Below are 20,079 nucleotides of genomic sequence, written 5' to 3' on the forward strand. Positions count from 1 at the left end.
TTTTTTCAAAATTCCCCAAATTCCCCAGCTTAACTTCCCATGGAAAGTTTCCGGAAAGTTTCCGGAAATTGATCGGAAACTTTTCGCCCCTTTGCAACCCTAGTCAGGACAGATCAATCTTTTTGAAATGGTTGCTTGCTAGTACACCAGGAGTTTGGAAGTTTTTAACTAGCAAAAATCATCACAACATACAGCGACACCTCTTGAATGCTAAACTTACACACTCACCCAATCTTTTTCTCTCACTTTAATGTTTTGAATGAAAAAGCATAAAAACATAATAATATTAAGGCACAACATTGCATAAACAAGGAGATAAAACCTTCGCCGAAGATCACAAATAGGTAAAGGCTGACTAGTATTAATGTTACAGTATTTTACAGTGTAAATATACATTAGTAGAGACGGCACCCTAGGCCGGACACAGGGATCATGTGACCAGGCTTCATGTGACGCTACCTGCAAGTTAAACTTGTGTCTCTTCTGTGTTGAGGACGAGTTTTCACATAACTTTGTTGTGCCTGATATAACACAACCATGGTATTACATGGAATAAAAGTGCTCCAAAAACATTTAATGATTTGATAAAATATTTAAAAAAAAGCATTTCTTTTGCACGGTTGTCTTTATGCGACCTACTCCAGCGTCATCGAGCTCCTCACAGTTGCTGTGATGTTGGTTCTCTTCTCTGTGGAGATCCGCTCTTTAGCAGCACCGGTTACCACGTGACCAAGGTTCCACATGTAGACATCAACGTGGTGACTGAGCGAAGGTTTTTGTAAAACGAGATATAAGAGGAAAATCAGTGAGCTAGAGTAGCTGGGAGCTGGAGGTTATGTGTTCAGGATGTGCTTGGCCTCCTGTTTTTGGTTTGTCTGTCCCCACTCCAGGTCGTGTGGCCCAGGTCCCATCTGATGGACATGTCAACATCCTCTCGCATCATATTCTTCCTGTATATTTACAATCTATATTTTGACCCTGCTATTCATCCATACTGTAAGACTGTAAGATCTATTCTGTACACACAACATCTACTGCATGTCAGTGTGTCCTGTAGGAGGGATCCCTCCTCAGTTCCTCTTCTTCGGGTTTCCTTCATTTCTTCTTTTTTATTTATTCAGTTTGAGTCTCTAAGGACAGAAGGTGTTATTTTGTTGAACATCTGTAAAGACCCTTGAGGCAAATTTGTAATATTTGGACTATATGGATAAAAAATGTACTTGGTTCATTAGATGTTGCTACATTCTACAGAGCCAGGCTACCACTTCCCTTTGTGTTTAATATATATGCAAATCCAATCTCTCCATCTTGTGGCTCCAGATTTATATTTGGAGTGGTATCTTCTTTTACTCTCAGCTAGGAAGCAAATAAGCCTATTTGTAAAAATGACAAGCTGTCCCTTTAGTAATTTTGCTCATTAATAATGACTGTGCATGCTGCATCCTTCATAATTCAGGCATTTGTCAGCCCACCTTAATGGTTGTAAATTACTATTTATACTCTAGTCCCTCCTCTTCATCAGCTACTGCAATGCTGCCTTTGGCCTCGTCATCAACAAGAAGCGATTTCTCCTCTGATGGTTTGTCAGATTTGCCTTCAGTCTCTAATTGGCTGACTGCTCTGGGGTCAAAGGCAAAGTCATAGGAACTGTCAGCCTGAAGAACAGCATCTGTCTCATCTTCTTCATAAAACGTCTTCCTCTTGAAGCAGCCAAGCTTGTGTTGGAAGCAAGAAAAAAAATCATTAGATCACAACCATGGTTTAAATCTCCTGAATTCAGTTACTCAAATTCAAGCATCAGCTCTGAATACGAAGGTTGAAGACTGTAACTTATATTTCATGTGGTGCATGGGGAACACTTGGAATAAGAAATGATCTCTCACCTTACACATGATGATTGTGGTTATGATGAGAAACAACAAACCCAATCCAACTCCAGTTAGGATGATCAGCAGTCGATTGGGGAGAATTATGAACTCAACCCGAACTTCACTCTGTTGGCAGAAAAAGATTTTGTAGGGAAACCTGAGCTTAAAGTCTGTGGATCTAAAAACATCATAGTTTGAGCTGTTTGTGAAAAGACTGAATTTACCCATTTCATGGTTGGATCGTTGTCTTTCCATGAGCAAGATTTATGAGACGTCTCCATAAATCCATCTTTTCTCTGTTTTTAATGAACATGATAAATTAGGTATCGTGGAATTTTTTTTTATCAGCATCAATCAGCTTTGAAAGGATAATACTGTGGTGGAACATCAGCAAACCTCTTTTTTACGAGAAACTAGCACGTAGTGTCGCCCGTCAAATTCAACACCTATGGAGCTTTTGAATTTCACCTCCCCGCTGTCTCCGGTGTATCGTTTCAGAAAGGCATTATTCTGCAATGTGCACATTAATTAGATATATAGTCAGCGCTTTCAATGGTTTACTGTGGTATGTATTCTGTCAGTGTGTGTGTTGTCGCTTCATACCTCTGCATGCTTTTCGAGATCCCTAAAATGTGCTTCTCCTGACAATGTGAACTCAGTGGACGACTCCTTGTCCAGGATGAATGTGTCACATTCAATGATTTTGTGGCGTTCTTCTGGCGAGCAGTGCTGTAACACATCAGCGGCTCATTTGACACTTGTAGGTTCAGTACATGTTCATTGAGAATATTTCGACACTTTATATGTTTCACTTACATCATCTTTGAGATCAGGGAGTCTGCATTGAGTTTTGTTCTTAAAAGAGAGAAAGTAAATGTGGGTAATAAGAGTTTGGAATTTCATACACAGCAGCATTATCAGTTAGAAGTGTTGTGGTAGTTAACACATTACCTGCTGGACAAACACTTGATAATCCTTCATTTCAAAGTTATGTTCCAGTTGCGTTGGGAAGAACAGAGACACGTTGACAGGAAAAGCCTTAAAACCTGGATTATCAATCTGTGAATGGTGAGAGACAGTTGGTCCATTTAAAAAGATTAGTTCAACATTTTGGGGATACAGTATATGCTTATTCATATTCCTGTCAAGTCAGATGAGAGGATTGATGCTACTGGCATGTCTTTGAGGAAACCACTCAACCGGTTGTTGTAAACAAACATAACTGCAAGCTCCTAAAGCCCAGTGATTAACATTTGGTGTATTTTTTAGTTCATACAAACCTAGATAAAGAAACACATGTTAGGTTATACTTTCATGATGTATTCAACCAGCCCACCGCCAATCTGCAAATCCAGCAACTAGCTAGTGAAAGTTGAGTTGGTAAGTGGACAACTGTTTGCTGACACATTCACCATGACAGTTTATGATGTGGTTAGTGTTTGCTCGTCATGGGAACGGTTTGTTTTCGACCTTACTATGTAAAGTGCCTTGAGATCATGTATGTTTTGATTTGCCACTATTCAAATACAATAGACTTGAACTGAATCATGAGGTCCCACATTCTGTGTGTCCTTGGGAAAGATACTGAACACCAAATCGCCTCTGATGGCTGCTAAGCTAGCGTGTGATTATGCACATGCAGTATATGCACCATATGAATGTGTGTAAATGTCAATATGTACTGTAAAGAGCTTTGACAGGTAATCAAGACTAGAAAATCACATATCGACATGTAACGCCTGTCAGAAAGGTTGATAGATATCACTCCTTAAATATTACAAACCATCAGTAAACCTAACTTATTGTAACCTATCATTTGGTATTATTTGTCAAGCTGCTCAGTGATTTGAAGATAAATCTACTCCTCATTTGAAAAACTTAGGCTGTTGTGTAAGTGTTAAACTGAAGAGCTGTGAATGGTTGGTTGTTGGGTTTGCACGTTCACAATACATGTCTCTGTCTGGCTGATGATTGGTTGTTTGAGTATGCTACTATTCTTACGCTAGATGTTTCTTTTTAATAGTGGTGAATTGTTGCTTGGCAACAGCTTCTCACCCAGAACACTTGACCGGCCATGCAGCTGAAGTATATTGGGTGAATGTTTGTTGAGAACATTGAAAGACAGATTTTTAGAATTTTTTTACCTGGTATATAATCTCCATTTTTTTAGGTGCAGCCTCTTCTGCTGTGAAGTTCAGATATGTGGTGGTGCCTTCTTTCCTGAAAAGACCACAAGATGTTAACAGTGTGCTGTGGGATATTATATGTAATAATACATTCATCAAATTGATCAGATATTTTTGGGTCAAATATGAGCTACCATTACAAAATGGTATTATTTAGGCAGCCATACTTACACTGTTAGTCCCATTTTAATTTCAAATTGCACTGGGAGGCTTTTGGTCAGGGTATTGTTCTCGGTGATGTTCGCGTTATCACTTAGGAAGCAAAAGAGCAATTATTGTGAGAACTGGTAGTTAAGTATTCAAGCATACTAGTCATCTGTAAAGTCTCTAAACGTAGAAAAGGGTTTGTTGTTATGAAAATCAGAGGGGTGCAACTATGAGTCACTTGCAGAAGTTCTCTTATTTTTCTTTTTTCTTTGCTCTTTGTGAAATATCCTTGACATGCTGTTGAAATACAATAAAGTACATCCATCTGTCAACCATCTATCTAAGCTCCTCTGCTGTGGAATCATGTCCCAGTGTCAGTTCAGGAGGCAGGGGGGAGGAGTAGTGTATAGCATGCCGCACCATGACCATGTGAATGCATACAAATGTCACAAATGAAATGACAAAAATGACACAAATGACTATATGAACATCTATTTATTGAACTTTAACAAAATTGCAAAGTGCAAATGTAAAACAAATCTTTTTTATGGCATTTAAATGTGTCAATAATGATAACAAATAAAACATTCTAAATGATAAATTCTTTATATGGCCACATATTAAAATAAGAAAATTAAGAAACTTTTCAGTCCTCCTCATATATTAAAGCAATAATGATAACAAATACAATATTCCAAATAATAAATTACTTGTATGGCCACATATTAAAATTAGGGCTGGGCAAGTTAACTCGTTTTAATCGAGTTAACTCAAGTGATGAGTTAACTCGATTAATTATTTTATCTCGCATTAACTCAGGTTTGATTATTTATTGTTTTATTGTGAAAGTCAGGCTTTTATTTTGTGAAAGTCTGTTGCTGACTGCTGCGGAACAGGAAAAAAGAAAATAATTGGCTGATAAACAACCATGGATAAGGGTACGGAGCTTTTACATGGCCATTTTCATTTTAAAGTTCTTCCAGACGGTGGAGTCGACAGAACCAAAGTAATTTGTAACCACTGCCAAGGGGAATTTTCTTATCCCCGGAGTACTTCCAGTCTAAAATATCACCTAAATGCAAAACACACAGTTGATATCAGCAAATCACTCAACGAAACAGCGAGCGGAGCGAGGCTTCGGCACTACGTTAACATTAATGCCCTGGCAGTGGCATTGACCTTTAATTTTGTATTTGCTTTGATGACATTGTTAAGTTGAGATTTACACTGAATATTTTATTTAACTGCTACTGTATTAAATGCTGATGTTAAAAGTGTTTGCACAACAAATGTGATGGCACTTTCGTTCATATGGCAGAACATTGAAAATAAAATTGCGCTATACACTACTTTTTAATTCATTATTGGATTTTGCGTATACAAATGCGATTAATCGTGATTAATCAGGGAAATCATGCGATTAATCGCGATTAAAACTTTTAATCGTTGCCCAGCCCTAATTAAAATAAGAAAATTAAGACACATTTACGTTTAGGCATGGCTGCAGATGTAATGTGCTGTTGTAAACAGCGCACGGAGTGGATGCGGCAAGGTGCTCAATGTTGCCAGATTGGAAATGGCAAAGTAACGTTCCAAAGGCTCAAAATAGTCGTATTTGGAGGATAATTATCGTGGCTCTGGCAACCCTGAGATCGGTCGCCCAATGACAGACTCTCTCTGCAGTCAGCTCGCGCAAGAAGGTGGAACGTAAGGGTGGTACCATTTCCAGAACTTGGAAGGCCGAAATAACTAGTAGGCTATGTGAAAGACCCAGAAACACAAATATGCGACGAGGCAAAAAAAAAAAAAAAAAAAAAATTATTAATATTTTTTTTGCGACGAGGCAAAATACCGGACGTTTTTGGAATCCCTGCCGGACGCATTTTTTAGGTCTCGAAAAGAGGACATGTCCGGGAAAAAGAGGACGTCTGGTCACCCTACCTTTACTGGCAATTCCTCTATCATTACAATTGTCATTGCTGTGCCCTTCATCTCTGTCAAACATTTTCTTTTGTATAAATACTTTAAGGGCCCATATTTGACACCTTTCTGGGATTTAATTTGAGGTATAAGATGATATACCGCTGATCTTGAATAGTAACGTTCATAGGAGGAATGTACACGGACACATTCTCTTCCTTGCATCCCTACACGTTGCAGTGTTTCTTCAGTGTTGTTTGTTGTGGTTGGCCTGTGGTAGCTAACAAGCTGCTAGCTGAGCAACAAGTGTGCTTGGTGTCGCGTTCGGTGTCGGGACTGGTACCGGCTGGGTGGAGCTGAGAGTGCGATCCATGGTGCGATCCCATATGACTCATACAGGGGAGGAAGTAGGAAACACGACCTTTCCACAACATATTTCTTAGAATGGACTGAGTGAAAAAGAACCCGGATTGACGGTTGTCATACTTTGAGGGTCACTACTGAGCCCCTTCAAGTCATTACGGATAGTAAAAGCCCAGAAAATGTATTTGACACAATATGGGCTATTTAAACTTTGACACACCTCTCCTTTTATCGACAACATATTTTTTCATGAATGCTGTAAATGTTATTTTGATGCTCTCTGTTACATGAGGCGTCTTTTGCACTTCTGACCGTCCTTGTAGAGGGATTCCTCACATGTGTCTCTCTCTGCGGTTTCTAAATGTTTTCCTCTGTTAAAATGTTTTCACTCTTGCTGAGGGTTAAGGACAGATAATGTCCCACCTTGTTAAGCTCTATCAGGCAAATTGGGATTTGTGAATATGGGCTTCACAAATATAATTTGCAATGATAGTAAATGATATTTTCATTTAAATGTTTGGCTTTGCTGTGTGTGTTGGATTGCATGAGAAGGCCTCTACCTTCTTCCAGTAACGGTCATCACGATTGTGTCGTTCCACTTGTACTCGGGCATGATGAGGAAAGTAGTTATAAATGTTACCTTCACAAAAAAAGAGAGAGAAGTCACCAAACGTCTTCAAAGGTCAAAGTAGTTTGAGTTCATCATTTATAGTAGTTCACTTCTGTCTCCTGTGAAGTGGGTGCAGTTTGACTCACAGCAGATCTGCTGCGATACACAGGAAGGCTGACGCCGCACACAGTTTTGTCAAGCACTCCGTCAAGATCATGACAGCTGTGGAGCGTTGGTCTAGTCGACTGTTTGAAGGAAAAACATGAACAAAGAAGGATGAGCTTAACATTTAAATACAATGCTGTGATACTTGCACGACTTTGACTGTTAATTAGAAAAGAAATGAAGCCATGATGCTAGCTCAGAAGATCAGACATCATTACCTCTATGCCTTTTTTTAAACTGAACACCTAGTGACGTTCAGCAGAGTCAAAAGCTGTCCCATTATAGAACATAGGAAAAGATGGAGAATATCCCTCATGTGTAATCAAGAATAAAATAAAATGTTTACATCACCTCATTAATAATCATCCTGGAGAAGGAGAGGCCAGGAGGATAGTGCATGGTGAGGCTGGTGTTGTATGAGTCATCACCATAATTGGACAGTTTTACAGTCACGTTGAAGTAGCTATCTTCTGCCACCAATAAGGCCGGAGTCCTAGGAGACACAGAGTACTTCTTACTGGTCGCACGATGCCAACATTACAGATGCTGTCCGGTGTTTGATCACATGTCGAACGTACGTGAAGTTGAAATCCACCTCGAGCTCAGCAACACAGTTGTCGTTTTTTGCACATTGCTTTTCAAAGGGAACCTGTAGAAAAAAGATTGCTGCTTATTTGAAAATACACGGCAAGAAGCAAATAGTTGCACTACATGTTTTACCTTGGTGCAATTAAATGACATGCAAATGAAAAAATTTGAGTTAAACATGAACAGTACAAAAAAAGTTTAGAAAACTTGATGTATAACATTTAGGTTTATTTAATGTATCAAAATGAGGAAGTATAAAGTGTTCATATCGCTCCACACATATATGTTGATGTTCCTGTCTCCTTAGTATAAGCTTGTGTGACGTTTTAAGTCACTTAATTCATATACATCATGATTTATTCAAAAAGTCCATGTCACATTTAGCTTTTATCAATATAATTGTTTTCCACCACAGTCATTCATAATTGTTTTCCCATTATATTTCAGCATTTCCAGTCCGGTTTGTTTTAATCTGCAATTTGAAAATATGCTTAAAATCAGGAGGATTTTGTGGGACATCCATTTCCCCATAGTCTGTAAGGATAAAAGGATACAACTATATACAACTCTGTGTGACGGCCTGCAGCCATCTGCAGTGCACATACCTCAACACTAGCCGACCTGCTGCTGTCCACGTTCAGGACGGCACTCGCACTCTCACTGTCGACTTGGGAAAAGTTGAATTTGATGGTGATGGGTGAAAAAGTGTCTTTCAGACATTTCTATGAGAAAGGAAGAAAAGTCATCTGCATATTGTTGAAGACATATTCACACAGTAGAGATTTTTCATTTTAGAAATTGATTTCAGCATGAACATGAGAAAAGATCAAATAAATGTACAAGATTTTGACGGCTAGTGTAACTGGAGTCTAGTTTTATCAGTTAAATGTATCATGATGTGACAAAAAGGTATTGATACATGGAGAGGTTCGTCGGTGAGTATTTGAGCTTGAATAACAACAACAACAGAAAACAAGTAAACTATAGCATGCAGCAGATTTCTATACTGATAGCAAACATTTCAGTGTTTTCCTCAGAGGAACATTTCTGTTTGAGACAAAGTGTTAAAATCCTTAAGCCAATTGTGAAAACACAACTATACACAATTTTGATGCGTTTGTTGCAGAGGTCATGTGCTCAAAACATTTCGCTCATTTTTAACTCCGCCCTACACAACATTTTATAGTGTGTTGTGTAGGTCAGAGCTCCTCCATTATTTTCTGGCCATTGTCTCCCTATAGAAAATATTGCGAGGACCCCTCACACATGTCCCTTGGAATATTAAACCCAGCCTACTTTTCATATTTCTACAAGTTTTGTGAGAACAACTAAAAACATTTCTTAGAAAGACGTTCAACATGTGTAAGGGTTGTTTACAACACAGAATAACCATATATCATGATCATTTTAATGAGCGAATTTCCATCAACCCCCCAGGGTCCTCTGATCCCAATTTCAGAACAACTGGTGTTGGTTATGGAAGCAATTTACAGTGTAGCGACATGGATGATATTTATATATAGGTGGTAGGTGCTCTAAAACATATGTGTAGAGTATGAGTGTGAATGAATTGGTCTCCATACAGGCATGTTGACAGGGAGCTGTAAGCAAGTTTCGTTAGCCGTTAGGTTGCAGGAGGAAGTAAGACTCCTGGCTTTCTTGTCATTTCCAAAGAAACCTCGGTAGGTTTGTCTCACTGGATCCACATTAAGCATGTATGAGATGTTCAGTCCTGAGCTCATCACGTCTATAAGGACACAAAGCAAGATTAAAGTACCTCATTGATAGGGTGTGCACTATTGGCAGCTCTTAATAAATCTGTTCATTGGCTCCGGTCCTTACCGGCTTTGCTCTTTGTGTTTTCTACCATTTCAAAGCAGACATGTAAGATCCCCATGGGTAAACTTTCATCTGTTTGGTCCACACAGTTAATCTCCTCAGTGCTTATTTCCTTAGGAAGAAAAGAGAGATGTGCGGTGACGTTGAAGACAGGACGGCACCTGAAAGATATTGATTAAAGATACAAATTTATTAAAAATGTATTATTAGACTGTGGTGGAAAATTGGTCAACAAACAAGGTCCTGAGACAAGCTGTCTTTGTAAGTTTATTTGTAAAAGCTGTTTGCAGAAAGGATCACACAGGGAAGGTGGAGGTAGAAAGTGAGAGGAAACGTGTGTGTGGGTTACCTCCTGACCCAAAAATACCCAGGGGGGCGGTGTTTGTGAATGTATTGTTCTGTGACTGGAACATATAGTCTGTAACAGTGCATCCTAAATGTATTAGAGAGGAAATAGTAACATGTATGGTTAGGTGGTTAGGGTGAGTGTTCTTCAAAAAAACACAGTCCAACCACAGACTAAAGCAAAGGTCACTAGAATTCAAATGACCTCAGGATCAACTTCTGCAATACATGAAAAGACTTAGGGCTCACATGCTAGAAAGTCGGTGCACCATAAAGTTTATGTCGAGCTGTGCCCTAGATGGAAATGTTTGTTGTAAGGATAAACTAAGAAGTTATTAAGTAAATTTCCATTACAAGACGCTTATTTTTAAAGCGTCTTGCATAGAGTTGAATCATATTTTGGTAGGTCATATAGGAGACGGTTGATATTAGTTCCTTCAGTCCTGCTTTATACCAGCCTGGATGAAAACACTGCTTTATTATTGTAGAAATATTGCAACTGCAAAAAAAACTGACCTATATTTTGAAATCAGCTCATGAGACATTTTCTAGATATATTATGTATATTTGAACAGAATTGATATTGTAATTTCTTTCATTTACAACATTTAATTAATATGTTATAGGTTACTTATAGTGCTAAGTAGGTTCTCAGGTTAGGTGTTCACTCAAAAACCCTTTTCTGATTCTGATTCAGACTTGGCCATGGTCTTTAAGGTTCAGTTTGTAGTATTTAGTGACATCTAGTGATGAAATTGCATATTGCAGCTAAATACCCCTCACCCCACTCTCCCCTTATAAACATGACATAGAACCTCTGGTAGCCTTCAGTTGTCATAAAAAATCAACAGTGTTTAGTTTGTCCAGTTTGGGCTACTGTAAAAAAAACAAGGGGGCCTCTGTAGAGAGGACCCGCTTCCAATGTAAATATAAAGTATTTAAATATAAAGGGCCCATTCTAGGGTAATAAAACAATGATTCGTACAATTTAGATGAAACACACTAGTGAAACATCACGAGGATTATTTTATATTCACTTTCTGCCAATAGATCCTTTCACCAAATCTGACACACTGAACCTTTAACGTACACAGTATCCATACCTCAAGACAACAGCAATGCCCTGGGATCCGATCAAAATATCTGGAAGTCCGTCCTCTCCGAGGTCAATGCCCCCATCAATGGCCTGTCCGAAGAATCTCATCTCATGTCTTATTTCCTGTCCCATGATTCTCTGGAATAAAAGATTGGAAAATTGAAAGTGTGCACGATTCGCCTATAAATTCTAAGTTACTCATTAGAGAGGTGGTGGAAACAGATGATGCTCGATAGATGGGGCAACATCTATGAAACCACACTGCAGCCACTATGCTCACTACCAAAAAGGAGCCATAAGGATTGTACATGAAATTGGATATCAGGAACGATCTGATAATCTGATTTGAAAGTCACATGCATTGAAACTCATGGATCTGGTGGAATTTACAGTTGCTGTGTGTAGAATTTAGTGAAATCTAGTGGTGAAGTGTAATGTGCTGAATTCCCCTCACCTCACCCTCCCCTTCCAAACAGGATAGAGAACCTGTGGTAACCTTCAGTGTTCATAAAAACTCAAAGGGTGTTTAGTTTGTCCAGTCATGGCTACTACAAGAAACCATAGAGAGGACTGAATGTTTATATTGTGGTTTTCTACTTCTTCTAACCCTAACCCTTTAATTATTTTGTGATTTTTTTCCCATAAATGTATTTTATACTATCTTTTTAAAACATTTGAAATTAACTAAACTAAACTAAACACAAACGTTTTGGAGGTTATAGCTGAAACAACTGAAAAATGTTCTGATGATAATATCGTCCTCAAATAAATCATGTCCGTTAGAAGATGTGAGTTTTTGTTTGATTCAAAAGACAATTTTACACTGTGTAATGAGGAATAAATACATATCTGTCAAAGATTTTGACAGACAGTATAGAGATGACAGGAAATTAGGAAGATTCAACAAACGTCCCCATGGTGGATTTGACCTGGTGAAATTGTGGCTCATCTTAATGCTGTATTCACTGGGTTTCCTTGATGCACCACTGGTTGATGTGTGGTTGATGAATCTACCCACAGCATGTCAGTGATGAGCTCACCTGGCTGAAATGGCTGCGTATGCCATTGCGTCTGTCACCAAGGTAGATGTACACAGCCCCTCTGTTATCATCCTCAAGGGGGGCTCCAACAGCAACGTCTCGGAGTTCGTCTCCGTTAAGATCCGCAAGGCTGGAAATGGTGGTGCCGAATCTGCCCATGGATGCTGTCACACTTAGTACAATTTCCAGTTGCATCTGTAAAGGTCAATTCATTATGAAAACAAATGCATCGATTCAAAAAGTTAAGGAAACAAATAAGAAGCATCACAGTTTATTTGAAGCTTTATCGCTGCCCCCACCTCCTCAGACAGTATGTAGACATAGATCCGGCCTTCTTTCTTCTCATGGGGCTGATAGAACAGGGGAGCTCCCACCAACAGGAAGTCAGTGTTACCATCTGAGTCGATATCTACTGAGCACAGCTCTGCACCAAAGTAGGAGCCAATCTGAAAAAGTGGGGCATACAAATGCAGAGTGTCTAAACATACACTTGCTAAAATATTTTTGAAAAACCTACATGTATTTGAGTAGAGTAAGGATAATCATGTATTCTGCTTCCAGGAGCTCTGTCATTTTCTCACACGTTTACTCAAAAAAAAGAAGAAGAGTGGCCAGTTGTCGTGTATTCGTTAGAGTAGAACATGTAGGTGTGTGTTCAAAACATACTGACGGGCTTACGTTTATGATACCTGCCTTCTGGACTCTCAGACATTCTCAGAGAGTCATCAAGATGTTTAACTTAGAAGTTCTCTACCTTTTTGAAATGACCTTTGACTCTGGGAGTGACCTCTGACTAGCTAATGGATGAGAATAGAAGGAATGTTCTTGACCAATGTGTCTTCATGTTCGGACACAAAAACATGTCCCTCTGTAGTCAGAAATCCCATGGGGGACGGCATTTACCTGAAGTCATGGGCGGAACCAATCTCTCTATATATACTGTGTGTCCGACCCCTGCAAGTCAGACTTTCACTATTGGCTTGTGATGTCTCCGGGTATACCATGGTATCCGTCCTGACCTGTGATACTTCTGTGTAATAAACATTATTAAACTTGTAAGTACTGGGTCCACGCTCCTTTCCTTCACCATCAACTTCAACAACCACATTAACCTCTCGGCTGACCAGAATATACTTCACAGTGCAAGGGAGTTTTCTGGTTTCCTCTCCAAAACCTCAAACAGTGCAACTTTGCTGCATGATAATTTAGCTGATGTCCTTGATTGCTTCAATGAAAAACACTACTAACAGAACCTGGTCACCTGTTACATGAAGCTTTCTGAGTAACTTTGTAAAGTAAATGCTGATGTCTCTTCACAGTAGAGGTATATGTGAGGGGCTATAGCAATGCTGTCTCAGAGGTGAAAGTAAACCTGCACCCTGCACACATTCTTGTTCGTCATTGAACAGCTACTTTAATGAGAAATGACCCAAAAATGATTGAGACGGCCTCTAAGGGCTGCGTGACAAAAAGACGTTTGTTAACTTGCACTGACAGATTTAGCAGAATTACCACGTTAAGCAAAACGTTTATGTTATTATGTTTCGATAACTCATATTGTAAACAACCTTTTCAAGACAGTTTTCCTACCTGGGTACCATTTAGTGATTGGGCTGCGGCCCAATTACCACCATCACGTCTGAAAAGTAGGACCTGTCCTGTGTGCTCAAATCTTGGTGCACCCGCAAAGTATAGAGAAGCATTGTCCCTTTTGCCAACAGAGATGGAGTATCCTGCAACAGTGACCGTCACTTACAACACGAAATGTCACTCACATGAAATGTTCATTTTTAAGAAGCCCAGTGCTTTACAGCTATTTTAACTGTCAGTTACATTGTCATTTACCTTTGCATGTCTCCTGCCAAAAAAAACTATTTTAATAAAGGGGCAGGTGATATGGTAATGATTGTTATATGACTTTACCCATGTAAGAGTCCTTCTTCATTGGTGGATCTTCAATTTGTGTTTCTTTTCCTTCATGGATCTCTTGGAGAGAGCCCCCCCAGCTCTTTGAGCCCACTGAACCCAGGATCAACGTATTCTGTCAACAGAGAAATGCATTGCTAGTCAGGGCACAGAGAAAAGTGAAGCTACCAGTGGGTGCTATGTCGAATGCTCAGTCTGAACTACTGCTGTCAAACTGGTTGGTCCACTGGGGCACTAGAGAATTGTTGTTTCATCCAGAAAAAACAATGGAAGATTGTAAACAGTGGTCCCTCAACAAGACAGCCGCTTTGTTCAGGAGGGAATTAACTCTACTGTTTGTCTGCACCTGTGTATAGAAACCACTGGGATTTTGAATGTGCTCAGATTTTTGTCTGTTTTCACTTTACTCACGTTATAGAAGACAGCACTGAATCCACTCTGAGCCATTTCCTCCTTCAAGTCTCCTCCTCGAGCCACACTGGAGCCTAAATATGGAACAAAACTAGTTCACTAGTATTGGTGTGTATAGGCTATGGTTTTTGTTATAACATTGTTTGATAGAGAGTAAAGAAAAATATCCAATATCACCTTCCATTTTAAAAATCCTTTTTTGAAACTTTTCCAGTATTCCTTTCAGTCCGTTGTAGTTCTCGATTTTAAAGGCATAGTCCTCTGCTGGTTTTGAAGCAATGGCTGTGAATTTTTCTAACGTGGCTTCTTTGACCTGAAATCAGAATGCAGTTTGATATTATGACCCACGTCTAAGTCTGAGGTCGTAAAGAGAAACCGCACAGGCTGAAGGCTGAGCTCTAACATGATTGTTACACCACCATTTAAAGAGAAAACACTTTAGCGTTGCTGGTCAAACATTTCAGTTCTTTTCTGAGAAGTGCAATTGTGCATCTCAGTAGGAGTTCCATGAGCTGAATGTCTGTCTGTATGTGGAATGCATATCCTGTGAACCAAAATTTTGACATGCAATTTCGTTCAATATGAATAAAAATGGGATAAACAGGTCTAATTCCTCTGATAAACAACAGCAGCAGTCAAAACCGCCACCAGATCATTTTGATGAACTGACGCAATCATTCATAGCAGTACCATTCACAGAATCACTTCCTTTTTAGGAGTTTGTGCCTAGAGTTAAAGCACAATGTTGGTTTTGTTGCTGCAATGCCTCATAACAAGCTGCACTGCAGCACTTTTGGTTTTACAAATTGTGAACTTGGGTCTGAAGATGGATTGCTTAACAGACCTCTGTAATAGTGGAAATGCAATTCATGAAATTATAACTGCTGGCCTTTTTTTAAAGCCTAATAGAAATGTCCCAGGTTACCAAGGGACTTGCTGCAGATTATCAAATTCAGGCAGGATTTTCTTTTTTGGCACAAAGAACACTAGAAGTCTCCTCTTTGAGATCTCCATTCTTTCTTCGGGAATAAGTAGCAGTAGTCAAAATTAAAGAAATATCCCATATAACCCGAGTTCACCCTATATATATATAAACAGTATATAAACCACACACTTGAACAGTAGCTCAGCAGGATGAACACAGGGCGAGAGAACAAGTGAACTAGTAATATAGATAAGAAAGAGTAATAAAACATATAAAATCACAGCTTACCCCAATGACAAAGCGAATGATATGTTTCTTATCATATTTTTTAATAATCCCATTGTCTCTGTCACTGGGATCGCCATCTGTGATTATGACCAGAACTTTAATTGCATCAGGAGAGGCACCTGCAGTTTGGTTTTCCAAGATATTTATCCTGAAACAAACAAATAGTAGAGTGTTTTTTTAATTGCTCAGAATAAACAAAACTCCATCTATAAATATAAATAAATCAGCAATAATAACATAAATAACATGCTCATGATCTTAATGCGGCACTGGACCAGCTCTGATGTTGAGTGTGGCCCTCAACAGTAATGTCAACATGATTCCTTGAACATCCCAGATGGAGAGTTTAAAACTGTATGTTTAACATCACTGAACTCACATCACAAATTCGAGGGCTCCATGTGTGTTGGTCAGATCCTCCATGTGGGGTTCTTCCTTTAGTTTTTTAAGAGCGCTGCCATCTTGATAGTCGTTGAAGTCAAATACCTTCCTGTTGTTTGAGGAGAACTGAACTGCTGAGAACTGGAAAATGCATGAAACAGACAACACAATACAATTTAACATAACACCATTTGTATATTATTCAACAAATAAAAGTCATGAACTCTTTAATGTTGCAGTGGAGCAGTGACCTTGATTGATGTGTTCTTAAGGCTGGCCATTATATCCACTATGAAATCTTTATTTTTTCTGAACTCAGCTCCGGTCATACTGCCTGATCCATCAACAAGAAAGACAAGGTCCACTGTCTTTTTGGTACATTCTGAAAAGAAATATGCAGAATAAAAACATTGTTTGTTTGGACAAAAGCATGTAGAACAAGATGTGAGCAATGGAGACATTTCCAGTCTTTCATCATCTCTTACCTTGGAAAGCAGGAGTGAAAGAGGAGATTGTCTGAAGACTATATGTCATGTTGTAACACACAGTGTTCAGATAGGAGTTTTCATTACATTCATGTGCTACACTTGGGCTGCAAACCTAAGTCCAAACATAAGAGGTAAAGGAAATTAGATTCATAACATTGATTTGTAATGGTTTTATCTAATTATTGGCCTTTGTGATTTCCTTACAATGAACTGGGAGCTTGTGGAGTCTGTGGCGATCGACAGGCCGAGGAGCTTCACTGGTAACGTTTCATCTTTCACAGTAATGTCTGAAACAGTAGCATTTAATTAGTACTAGAATAATGCAAAGCATTTCAGCTACATTATCAAGTCTCTATTTTATGATTCCTATTTCTGTATTGTTGAGAAGTGTACTTTGTGTGTGGTTAATTGTGTAACATTGATTGTATTCATCACTGTATTTGTATACCTTCAGCATTAAAACACTGGGTGCTTTGGTTTTTGTAAGGTCTGCATACTCCTCCAGATCCATTGAGCTGCAGCGGCGCAGTGACGATTATCCTGAGAACGAGGTGAACAACCATGAAAACAGTCGTCTGAACCATTGAAGTAATCACGGTGGCAGGAGCAGCACCATTTCAACACAAAAAAAATGCTCTCTGTGAGAAGCAGGATGTGAAGTCATGCTTTTGTGATGAACAGCAAGATCAGAATGCATCCGTCAAAGTGATCAACAATAACGTCTGACAGTTCTTTACACCTCTGCAGTAGAAGGAAACCTCATTTATCTTCCGCATCTACTTCTTGAGTCATAAAGATTGTGGCGATATCAGCAACAGTAATAATCAACTGAACCTCCAGGTTGAACATGCAAACTTACCCTTTGTCTGTGCCAGACGTGAACTGAAGCACTTTGTATCCAAAGAAATCTTTCCTTTCACCAGCATAGACATCAGGATTTGTTGCATCAATGTTGAAAGCCAAAGAAAGAGGGGCGGCTGCAATTAAAAAAAATTACTTGTTTTTTTTCTTGCAAGCTTTAATCTAATTCGGTAGAAGTAATAATAATCAACAGTTTGAATATTGTATTTAGAGTTGTTTAAGCCTCAACATTACACAATACGTTTTTCAGAGTTAACAAAAGATTCTGCACAAATGATCATATTCAATTATTATCAAAGAAAAAGTAGATGGAAAGTAAAATGATACCCAAGTGTATCTGAGGCAAATGGTTTCATATCCATCCAACTTCATGCTCTTACACATATTCATATTTACTTCATAAAACACGAACACATACTTACCTGGATAGTTGATATACATAGTGTAATATAACATAGTGTTGCTCTCTAATATCAATGCCAGTCTCACAATAAAAGTTTAAAAAGGATCAGAATTAATGCAGCAGAAAAATAAATCGCATTTCTACATATTCTTCCTTGTTCAAACCCACTGCAACTCAAATGGTGACAGTTCCTTTTCATTTTCAAAATGATCCTCAGCTGAACTGACACTGGCATGTTTTCTTGACTGTTCACATCCTGTAGATTAACTGATGTGAAAAATATCATTTACAATATGAAAAAAAAAACATTCTTCTAAAAATTTTCGATTGTTGACCTCCATGTACAATTAAACCTTAAATGCATTGTTCTCAAGCAGCATTGATTTGGGAGGATATGACTATTGCAAATGTTCAAGAAAATCTAGATTCACCAGAACCTTCCATTCTTTGTTATCTTTATTTGTCCTTTTATTATGTGATGTATGTATTGTCAAAAAAGTAGAGCTTTTGAAAAAAAAATGTTTGCTTGTCAATTTATGTAGGCTTGAAGCTGTACTAATCATCTTGTACATTTTTTTTAGATCAAATGTATAAATAAAATGGTGTCGTAAACGAACTCACAGAGAATCCACAGCCCAGCTCTGCTGTTTGTTCTCTTTCACAGGTCTCACAAGTGTCGTTTCCAAGAATAGCAGCAGGCAGCTATTTTCTAAAAGCCCTCAAAACTCATTAAAGCAACTATATCTGCTCAGCGACAAATATTCAAGTTGAAAGTGTCCATTTATAAGGTTTTGCAACTTTACATAAAATAGATTTTTTTTGGATAAAATGACAAAAAAAATCTATTAGTTTCAAGCCTCAAATATTCAAATACACATTGCTCCAAAACTCACAAAAACCACAAACCCCCTTTATCTCGTGGAGAAATTCTGTCCGATAAATGTAGGAAATATTATTTTCTTACCAAGCGCCACCATGTAGGTGAGCAGGAAAATATGACGCTGGTCTCTCATCTTCAACATCAATCTTCTCAAGGCCAAAGATGGTGCTGCTTTGACACTTATGTACCCTATGTGCAACACTTCCTGTGCGCTTTTTAAATTAGGGTGTTTCCGTAACAGGTGGTTGTGACACTTCTCTCACAGTAATGCTCTCAGCAAAATGTATCTCTTCCCTCACACTTCCTCTTTCTTTTGTTGCTCTGAAATACTTTATTTCTCACTCATTGTTACAGGAACAAAAAAGATAAAGGAAACTGGTGGTTATCAATTGACAGCTCCGGAGGCCCAGACATTATTAGCACAAGATTCTCATAACAGGAGGATGATGATGATTAAAACGTGTGAGAAACTTGCTGTGATAGTGAAACCATCACTTGAATGCAGAAAAGTTGTACTGGTTTACTTCCAGTGATGGAAGAAGTATTATATTTAAGTGAAACTATGTTGGAATGTGACAAAATGTATTTACACAAAATCTCTTCTTGACATTGAAGATGTCATTTTTTTCTTTGCCCACCACGTTTTAATCAATTTATAATTGTATATGTGTAGTGAGAGTTATTGTAAGGTTTTATGTGGTTGCCACCGAATGCTATTTTTCTAGACCAGGGGCCATAAAAGGGCCTTGTTTTTTAGTTTTTGTCACACATCATTGAACATATTTTGATAATTGTTCCTTGTTCAAGCACATTGTGTTCTTCAAAAAAGCCTAGAAAATAAAAGCTCTTTTAAAAAAAGACAGGACAGGCGCACTTGTAAGTAAGATTTCATCTGTGGCCAGTGCCCCTTGGCCCCACCTCTGGATCTGCCCCTGCAAAATAGTTATACCATGTTTTAGATTTCCGTTAGCAAAGGAAGTGAATTAGCAATATCACAGTATGGAAATGTTTTATGGATTACTCAAAAATGAAAACACTTTTTTTTTTTACCACACTGTCTGCATAGCTTGACAGCACTTTCTAAAATAAATATTTGTGTAAAAAAAAAATTCCTGAACCTGAATCTCCATTTCATTTACAAAGTCTCTGAAACCACTTGGACAGTTTTGACTTGTTTTTTGTTGTAACTGCAGATTTGAATATTTCGTTTACGACATGACACTGTCTGTATGGCCCTGGCTAAAAAAACAGAGTAGTTTCTGTTCTCCTTCGATCCTTATAACAAAATCAGGAAACAGGATGTGAATTAATCAAGCACATTCTTCTTAATCTTTTGCAACCATAGATCA

The 20,079-nt window shown here is 38.5% G+C and overlaps 1 protein-coding gene across 1 annotated transcript; it reads right to left on the reverse strand.

Annotated features, from left to right (window-relative positions):
* Positions 1-246: 246 nt before the first annotated feature.
* Positions 247-20,037, reverse strand: LOC133020430 (integrin alpha-M-like). Its single transcript, XM_061086990.1, has 31 exons — positions 18,815-20,037; positions 17,446-17,563; positions 17,035-17,126; positions 16,791-16,873; positions 16,584-16,698; positions 16,350-16,480; positions 16,097-16,239; positions 15,718-15,865; positions 14,682-14,817; positions 14,505-14,578; positions 14,091-14,208; positions 13,758-13,900; positions 12,467-12,613; positions 12,168-12,362; positions 11,135-11,265; positions 9,690-9,847; positions 9,431-9,594; positions 8,453-8,569; positions 7,838-7,908; positions 7,611-7,752; positions 7,241-7,339; positions 7,045-7,124; positions 4,226-4,306; positions 4,013-4,088; positions 2,820-2,927; positions 2,685-2,723; positions 2,472-2,597; positions 2,265-2,378; positions 2,093-2,164; positions 1,884-1,994; positions 247-1,715 (listed from the first exon to the last, which is right to left on the reverse strand). The coding sequence occupies exons 1-31, from the start codon at positions 18,870-18,872 to the stop codon at positions 1,491-1,493; spliced, it is 3,615 nt and encodes a 1,204-aa protein (XP_060942973.1). The 5' UTR covers positions 18,873-20,037; the 3' UTR covers positions 247-1,490.
* Between the last annotated feature and the right edge of the window lie 42 nt (positions 20,038-20,079).

This window comes from Limanda limanda, chromosome 2 (genome assembly GCF_963576545.1).
Source record: "Limanda limanda chromosome 2, fLimLim1.1, whole genome shotgun sequence".
Classification (NCBI taxonomy): Eukaryota; Metazoa; Chordata; class Actinopteri; order Pleuronectiformes; family Pleuronectidae; genus Limanda; species Limanda limanda.

What these genes read in the sequence shown, in the direction of transcription:
- LOC133020430 (XM_061086990.1), bottom strand. Translation starts at nt 18,872, where the DNA reads ATGTTGAAGATGAGAGACCAGCGTCATATTTTCCTGCTCACCTACATG. An exon ending in ACGTCTGGCACAGACAAAGG is followed by an intron (nt 17,127 to 17,445) that starts GTAAGTTTGCAT and finishes CCTCGTTCTCAG; the next exon opens with GATAATCGTCACTGCGCCGC. An exon ending in GGAGCCCTCGAATTTGTGAT is followed by an intron (nt 15,866 to 16,096) that starts GTGAGTTCAGTG and finishes TGTTTGTTTCAG; the next exon opens with GATAAATATCTTGGAAAACC.